Below are 8,952 nucleotides of genomic sequence, written 5' to 3'. Positions count from 1 at the left end.
GTTTCGCATAAAGCCAAAGTTTTCGTGAGACTGTCTCAAGTCCACATATTTGCCAGTTATTTGGTGTTCGCTACATCTAGGCCTACATGGCTAATGTGAGTCCAGCTTATGAGCCGGTATATCCCTGTCATTTCAGTAACTGTACAACACTTAACATCAAACCGCCAACACATGAAATACAATGAGTAAAATACCACTATCTACAACGGAAAAAAAAATTATTTTAAAGTGACTACCCAACTAGTCTCTAACGGTCATTTCTATTCTACGTCTACAGACATCCCAACTCACCAGGTATGTCCCCTCTTGTTGAATTCTAGCCCAGCACTGTCCTGTACCGTCCTGTCTCAAGCCCTTACCAAATAGACATATAGAGAAATGTATGTTCCAAGCAAAAAAAAAAAAATTAAAATAAAAAAAAACTTAGGCAAAACTATTATGAAAAATTTAATGTCCCAATAGAAAACATTTAAATAGCCACCGGTAATTTCTCTCTTGAGAAAAAAAACATGAACAAATATTACATAAATCTTTTTCGTAGTAGCAAAAAGTTCACAACAACCCCACAACCATACATGAGTTGATAAATAAAAAAAATGTCTTTGTATATTTGTTAACATCATATAATTGCTTGCAATGCTTTACTTATAGATGTCAATACACTCATAAGCAACATAAACTTTCCATCACTTTTGGAATAAACAGATTAATGTAACTCACAACGCAACCTATTTTCGATAATTTTCCGTCAAAACCCATAGGGACACATACGTCCTATGGTGTATCTGAAAACTATTAAAGATATCGGGAAAACATTTTTAAATCTACGTGTCATTTGACTTCTAAATGTGTTCACAAATATATTTAAAATTATGCGTACAGACCTTGTGGTAATGAAAGGGTTAAAATAATTATTAAAAAATTATAAGCGACACGTAATTAAAATAAAAGTCTTAGGCCAGATGAGACCCGCATATAGACAGAACATAAAAATCAAACAGTATTATATATCGACAACGCCTAGCGATAACAACGTCATTCGTCTTTGCGCTGTGTGACTACAACCATGGGGACTCTGAAAATATCTGCTCGAGCATTTGTTCTAGTGTTTGCTCTCAACTTTTTTCTGTGTTCTGGTAAGGTTATAAAATTTACGTTGCTACATTTTGTGTCATTAATTTGTTTTTATTTTTAAAAAAGAGGTGTTGACTATTGCTTTTACTTTCGTTTTTATCGAATTTCTTTATGGTTGATTGAGTTCAGTATTTTCTGCGACATAGATACTTATACTGATCTATAGATTTTGGAATAAATATTTTTTTCCTTCAGTTGTTCAGCAATTGGACTGCGTGGCCCAGCTTTAGACCGCTATGCTTCTTACCCAAAAATATCGAGTTCGAATCCTGGTTCAAGTCAATAGAATGTCCATAAGCCACCTAACTCTAATGGGTACCTAATTCACGTTGAGGCGGCACGACTTAGTACTGACCACACTATCCCTTAAACGGTTGCGGTTTCTAAAGCAGATGTTCTCTATGAAAATTAAAATAATAATTGTTTATCAACATCGTCCCCTAAGAATTAGAAAAAACAACTACGATAACATTCTGACACAAAGGACTCCAAAAATCAATTGAAATTAATATTTAATTTAGACATATTTGGCACAGGTCAACACGACGATGACAAAATAAAACCTCAAGACATGCAAAAAAGAGAGGACACGATTAACAAGGTAAATCATTTTTAATTAATTTGTCATAAATATTATGTTCCTTTGTTACAAAAGACAAACACAAAAAGTAATTGCAATAAAAAAGGCCAGAACTCATCGTCGGGATCAAAGCTACGCACTTTTGACTGAACTTTGTCCTTAAAATAATGGATATTAAAGGATTAACATAGCAACCAAATGCTAGTTTACAACGCTTAAATCTGCATGAAGGTCATTACCTTTAATGGGAATAATGAATTTGTAATAAAATTATTAAAATTTAATATAATCCCAAATCATTAAATATACAAACTATAAAGATCAAACTGACCTAAGGCGTGAATTAATTGTTTCAAAACGTTTGGCAACTCTTTCATGCCGACAAAAGCCCCAACATTTGTCAATATGGCAAGCCAACCAGTTCTATTTATTTGTTGCTTTCTTTTTAATGCTTATTGTGTCCATTTTCGTCTCTTTTTTAAAATTAATTTATTTACAATGAATTAATAGATTTTACATTGGTGTTGTCTTGTAACAAACACTTAGAAATATATATACTACTAAAACTCAAGTGTGTTTACATGTTTGAATTATGTTTGTCATATATATATATATATATATATATATATATTTGCATGTACCTGGAACAGAAATATATATATATATATATATATATATATATATATATATATATATATATATATATATATATATATATATATATATATATATATATATATATATATATATATATATATATATATATATATATATATATATATATATATATATATATATATATTATATTTATGTTCCAGGTACATACAAATATTTTTCCTTAAGTGCCATAAGTTATACATACACAAATAAATATTTTCCCTTAAGTACCCTAACTTATACATACACGAATGAATTATTACATATTAAAGCATATTTAAGATAATGGCACAAATCCATGAAAAGGATATAGCCTACGTTGATTTCAGCCATATGTCGCAAAGCTTTTAGTAGAATAGAAAAATAACAGATTAAACATATCACATATCATTGAAAAATTTGAACATCGACACAAGGCTAAATTACTTAAGCACGAGCAACTGTGCATATTTTAGTCTATTGGTATCACACTCTTATACACACACACACGCACGTATAAATACATATATTTACACACTCGCATGCTATTGTATAATAATTTGCTTGATCGAATGATATGCAGATTTGTAAATTTCCAATGGGATTTCACACCAATCCACATTGGTGAAAGTTGTATTTGGTGTCACCCCCGTAATATTTGGTAGAATGGTGTCAATTCATGCAAACATTATGTTAATCTACAAAGAAAAAGTATGTAGGGACCCCACTCTAACAGTTATAATTATATTTTAAAAAGCATTGTTTTTGTACTAAATTATAAAATTAGATAAAATTAGATGTCACAATCCTAATACCAGACGTGGATTGACATATACAATTCTTAACAAAACCTTTTTCCTCAGGCAAAAAAAAAATTGCAATGTGTTGTTGATATAACTTACCCCACCCCCAAAATCCCCAACCCCACCTTGAAAGATTTAAACAGTGCTTAGATAATACTAACGATGTGTATCTATAGTCGGTTATTAATATACCTGGAAGTAGCAGGTTTGCGTCATAATGCCAACCCCCCCCCCCCCTCCCTCCACCTTCCCCAACCCTGTTGGAACTTGTCAATTTTGCTCTTAAAGTCTATTTACCTCTAATTAATCATTTATTTAAATGTAATGACCATTTTTTTCTGTATATATTTTGCTATTTTTGCCATGGAGTCCATGAATACGTTTCATCACAGCTATACGCTTTTGTTTTGCTGCTTGTCTCGACAATGTTTACCAAAATAGAAGCGTTCTTACATTAGTGTTTTGCTAGGTGATAATGCTGCTGTAGAAAATAACAAAGTAGCAAACGTTTTCCTAGTGTAAAAACACATGTTTTCAACTGATAGTTAGAACAAATATTCATTGTATTGTTTACTCCAGTCAAAATGTGCCTACATGAACAATCGTGTATTTTAGGACATGATAAAGGCTGGAGTAGATGTCAGTAGGACATTGTGTGATAACAAGACTGACGGTGGAGGATGGATTATTATTCAGGTTTTTGTCATTAACCCATATTATGCTAGCGTCCCACTTATGGGACGCTTGTAAAATTTATTAAAAACTAGTTAAAACACAAATTATGTTTCATTGTATTTGAAAATGGCTAGACTATTGAATTTGTGTGTGTTTTGTGAAAAAAATTAATTTAGAAAAATGTTATGGCGCCGGCTTTGCAGGACTTGTCAAAATGGCGAAAAAAAGAAAAGATGCACACAGGAAATTGCATATCTTCTAAAAATTTAACATTTTAAGTGCAAAATACATTTAAAACTTGTAGCAGTACCATATTTCTATCTGATAAAAATTTAAGAATAACACATTTTTCTTAGTACTTCGTTATATCAAATGTACAACAAGCGTCCCATAAGTAGGACGCTAGCAACGAATGGCCCCATGTAGATTGTTACACAAACGTCACATTTATTGCACACTTGCGAGAAACAGAGATGTAAATGTTTATGTTAACTGGTTATTTATGGTGAAACAATTGTTGACTTTGTTAACTGTTGACTTTGGGGTATAAAGTAGTATTTATAGATATTTAATTATGACCTTGACCTATATTTATGCAGATTGTTACACAAACGTCACATTTATTGGACACTAGCGATAAACACAGATGCAAATATTTATGTTAAATGGTTATTTATGGTGAAACAATTGTTGACTTTGTTAACTGTTGACTTTGGGGTGTTAAGTAGTATTTATAGATATTTAATTATGACCTTGACCTATATTTTCTTATATATTATTGTATTAAAAAATTGCAAATATTGAAAAACTTACATTTTATTTTTAAGTTTTCAGAATTACACTTACTGAAGTATTTAATACCATTGAATACAAACTAATTTAGTATTGCTGTAAATTTACTAGCGCGTAATATTAAAATTATAACAAACCAGAATAATAACAATGGCCACGATTTAGGTGAAATGATTCAGTCATGGGGTTTGGTTATCTCTCTTCATATAAGAAAGCTTAAGCTACATATAGCAGAAATGTGAATTAGCTGTGTACAGTTGCCATGCCCCAATAATATCCCCATCCAAAGGTTACCGATACCAGTTTTACTTTGTTAACTTTTTAAGGAGATTCCTGGTGTTAGATTGGGAGCTGTTCGCATAGTGAGGTTCATACATGTATTGAGAGCCATGAACACTCAATACAAGCCCCCAGAGACGGATCCGTGCCCTAGAAATAAGATGTCTGATGTCCTAATGTACGCCTGTGAGGGGTGGGGGGGGGGGGGGGAATAGCGAGGGTAACAAAAGAGAAGATGGCTGGATGACATCTGGGACTGGACCGGATCATCTTTTGCAAATTCACTGAGGGCAGAGTTTCTTTCAGGCATCATTTCGGAGGAGGGGGGGACCAGAACAAAATAAAATTTATATACAAAACATACTTTTACCAATGTCCACCCTACCCCTGAAATTTAAGTTCCCACCCCTGAAAATTTCAAGTAGGCCCCCAAAAAAATCCATTATTTATATTTAATCATATAACAGTTTCGATGAATAATAACAATATTTGTGATCATGTGTGTATAATTAGATGTACTAGTCACAGCTTTACTTATTTCCAAGTGTTATTCACTTTGATGGATGCTAGATTGAAAGAAAACTAGACTTTTGAACATAATTTCTGCATTTTAGACCATGGTATGGCTAACCCAATTGATCATTATCAGTATTTTTAGCTGTCCTAAACAATGTAACCATTGGTCTAACAATACAAAATCAGTATACAGCTTAATTTTTGCGTGATTAGTCATATTTCGTGAAAAATGATTTTATTTTTCAATAAATGTACATGGGGCCGTTCGTTGCTAGCGTCCCATTTATGGGACGTATTTTAAAAAATCGATATTTAAAAAAAGTATTGATTTTAAAAAACAAAACCATAGTCATTGCTTCATTCAGTGCCCAAAAGCTAAACCATATGAAAAAAATAATAAAAATTTGAGACCTTGGGATAATATGGGTTAAAATTATTCTTAGCCATTTACCAATTTGTTGGGTTTTTTTTATATTTTATTCTAACATTTTTATGTATTTATTCCGTTAAAATTAAACGTATAATACACAATGTTGACATTTAGATGCGATCTAAAGAAAAGACATTCTAATAGTTGAACGACATACGCAGTATTTGTCTATTTGAAATTACGATGACTCTAATAATTAGTTATATGGACGTCAAAAGACACCAGCTCTAGTTTTTTTATCGTTGTGTCAGACCATTGGCCAGTATTCAGGTGACAAGTCCACAGCAGAGTTTTTTAACATAACTCAGTGTTTTAGTGGCTATTGGTGAGAAGGTGATTCTTAGTATTGTTTATTTTCTTGTTCTTGATAAAAATAGGGAGTTTTAAATAAAATAGAGAAATTCATAGTTTGTTATAAAAGATTATAATGTTATGAGTACATTCATTTTATTTTTAATATCTTTTGTGTTGTATACATAAATTTGGGGAATTATTTGGTTTCAAGTTTGAAGAGAAGCAAACGTTAAAGCAAGTGTTTTATCTCGTGATAGTTGTAACTGTCTTATACACAAAACATTGGAAATATTTAGTAAGTTCATGTGAAGAATATTAGGTTTTTATAAAGTTACGACTGCTTTGATTGTATGTATATTGTTTGTTGTAAAATATAACATAATAAATTTCAAAGATAATTAAGCCTTAAAATAAATCAAATGAACTTATTTTACCGTAGTTTTTTCGATGCCGTTATTTTATTCAGAAGCGTTTTAATTTCTTCAATATTTTCATTTATATTAGCACTTGCGTAAATTAAAACATAATTAATCTTCGGAATCAATCAAATCAACTTGCTTAAACTTTATTTTAGCATTGTCGTTATTTCTTACAGAGACGAATCAAAGGTGATGTGAGCTTTTTAAGAACTTGGAACGATTATAAAAACGGATTTGGCTCAAATTCTGGAGACTTCTGGATAGGAAATGACGTCATTTATCAGCTAACAAATTTAGTAAGAACATCAGATCTAGAACATCTTTTAATTTTCGTCATAACAAAATTTAAGGAAAGTAGGCCTATCTTTTAATGCACGCCTAATGTTATTAAGTTTGACCATATATGTCTAAAACACAAGTTAGTATAGACTTTCCACTCCCACGAGTTTATATTTTCCCAAACTTTTAAGTCAAGTAGACTTATTAGAATCCCAAAATAACATTTTATTCTTAATTATTCTTGCAAACAACATTCACCATTTATCCATTCACTCGGTAATTACATACGTAATTTGAATAAGAGAATATATTGCTAAGCTGTAATGTAATCAGGAAATAGATATTGTTATATAATATTTTCCAACAGAAGTCTTTGGTTGTAATAATCGGATGCATGAAGGCTATATCGAAATAAGTTTATCCAATATTTTTACTTTATAATCAACGTTTTCCAAGCATAGTTTAAATATCAACTACTGCACAGCTAATCATTAGTTGCATAAGTGGTAAATTTGTTTTAGAAAATTTCTTGTATTATTTATAAATGTTCGTCACGTTTTAGAAATAATTTTAATATGTATAATTATCATATATTATTAGCAGATCAATACTTAAAATGTTTCAAACATAATTCAATATTTAAATATTTCTAACTATTGTCTAACACAGGGTTATAATGAACTCAGATTTGACATGAAGTATAATTGTAAAGACTACTACGCTGTGTACAGAGGTTTCAAGGTAGAAAATGAAGCAGCAAAGTATAAGATGTACTCCATGTCATTCAGTGGTGGGAATGTTGAAAACTTGTTTATTCATCACAATGGCATGAAGTTTACAACCATTGACTCTGATAACGATATATGGTCACCTGTAAACTGTGCTGAAGAAAGGAGCGGTGGTTGGTGGTATAGTAATTGTCATTGGGTTAACGTCAACGGTGAATGGGCGAGTCGTGTTTACGATAAAGGAATTCATTGGTATAGCATTACAGGCTGGTCTGACTCTCTAGACTTTGTTGAGATGAAACTTCGTCAAATGTAAACAACCCGAGAACAATGTCTGGTAAAATTAAGGGTACACAACAATCAAATTACATAAAAACCATGAACAGCACTACCTAAATTAAAATAAATACATTTAAAAATGTAACTAAGGCAATATTTTCAAGATGATAATGGTGAAAGAGAAGTATACATGTAAGGAACACCAACTCATAACATTTCATTTGAAAAGTTGTTTTACAAACTCTAACATAATTTGTGTTATTATAATGATGTAATAAGACCAAATAAGCAGTAATCTTCACATTAAAATATTTTAAAGATTGACGGTTCGTGTTCTATCGATAAAAGAAAAAACACCTCGTGGATGAGTCATTTATTACTTGCATGTGTATAACTATATATTAGTATTGTAGTTGGCATCTACCACTATATCTTTAACTAGCCATTCACTTGAGTCGTGTGTCGTTAACCCATAACAACGTATATAATGTTTGTGCAATTTTTTTAATAATATTTTTAGCTAGTTTTTCAAAGATGCATATTCCATACAAACATTAAGTAGGGATAGTAACTGTTATATTTTAATTTGTAAAATTGTGTATTGTAAATTGTGTATAATATGAGGTCATACCAATGTAGTAGAATAAATGGAATATTTAAGTAGTTTTATCTAATGTATTTATTACAGTGCACGATGGTTTATTAAGGGAATCTCCGGTAAATTAAATATTTATAAGTAGACCTGAAAAGTTTTATTTTAAATCCTTTTTTACTAAGCTTTAAATATTCTTTTATTTCCGCTTTCAAGGTATGTAATTATACTTTCGCTGATGAAAATGGTATTTGTAATTGTTATATCTTATGATCAATTTAGTGTCCACTGTGTATCATACTATAGGTTGGAGAATCATTCGTTTGCCTATTTAATTTTCACAATTGTTTTCATACATTTTTCTTATATCGTCCACATAATTTTTTATCAAGCCTTCCTTTGGGTGGTTTAATGGATTCTTTGTTTTATATATTTAATAATATATCCATTTACAACACTTAATGTGATTTCTTTTTTTTCGTTTGTCTTTTGAACATATAATAAAAACTTCTAAAT

General features: G+C 30.8%; 1 protein-coding gene across 3 annotated transcripts; it reads left to right on the top strand.

Moving 5' to 3' along the window:
* The first annotated feature begins 1,017 nt into the window (after positions 1-1,017).
* Positions 1,018-8,952, top strand: LOC131955391 (ficolin-1). 3 transcript variants are annotated; one of them, XM_059319514.1, is made up of 5 exons: positions 1,018-1,136; positions 1,671-1,735; positions 3,769-3,849; positions 6,735-6,854; positions 7,507-8,952. In XM_059319514.1, the coding sequence occupies exons 1-5, from the start codon at positions 1,067-1,069 to the stop codon at positions 7,879-7,881; spliced, it is 711 nt and encodes a 236-aa protein (XP_059175497.1). In that variant the 5' UTR covers positions 1,018-1,066; the 3' UTR covers positions 7,882-8,952. The 3 variants fall into 3 exon arrangements, with proteins under 3 accessions (XP_059175497.1, XP_059175499.1, XP_059175500.1); XM_059319517.1 differs by having other exon boundaries at positions 1,112-1,136; positions 3,733-3,849; XM_059319516.1 differs by lacking the exon at positions 3,769-3,849.

The sequence above is a fragment of the Physella acuta genome, unplaced genomic scaffold (assembly GCF_028476545.2).
Source record: "Physella acuta isolate Inbredline_101_S28 unplaced genomic scaffold, ASM2847654v3 ptg001064l, whole genome shotgun sequence".
In the NCBI taxonomy this organism is placed as follows: domain Eukaryota; kingdom Metazoa; phylum Mollusca; class Gastropoda; family Physidae; genus Physella; species Physella acuta.
This window is presented reverse-complemented; position numbering and strand designations above follow the sequence as displayed.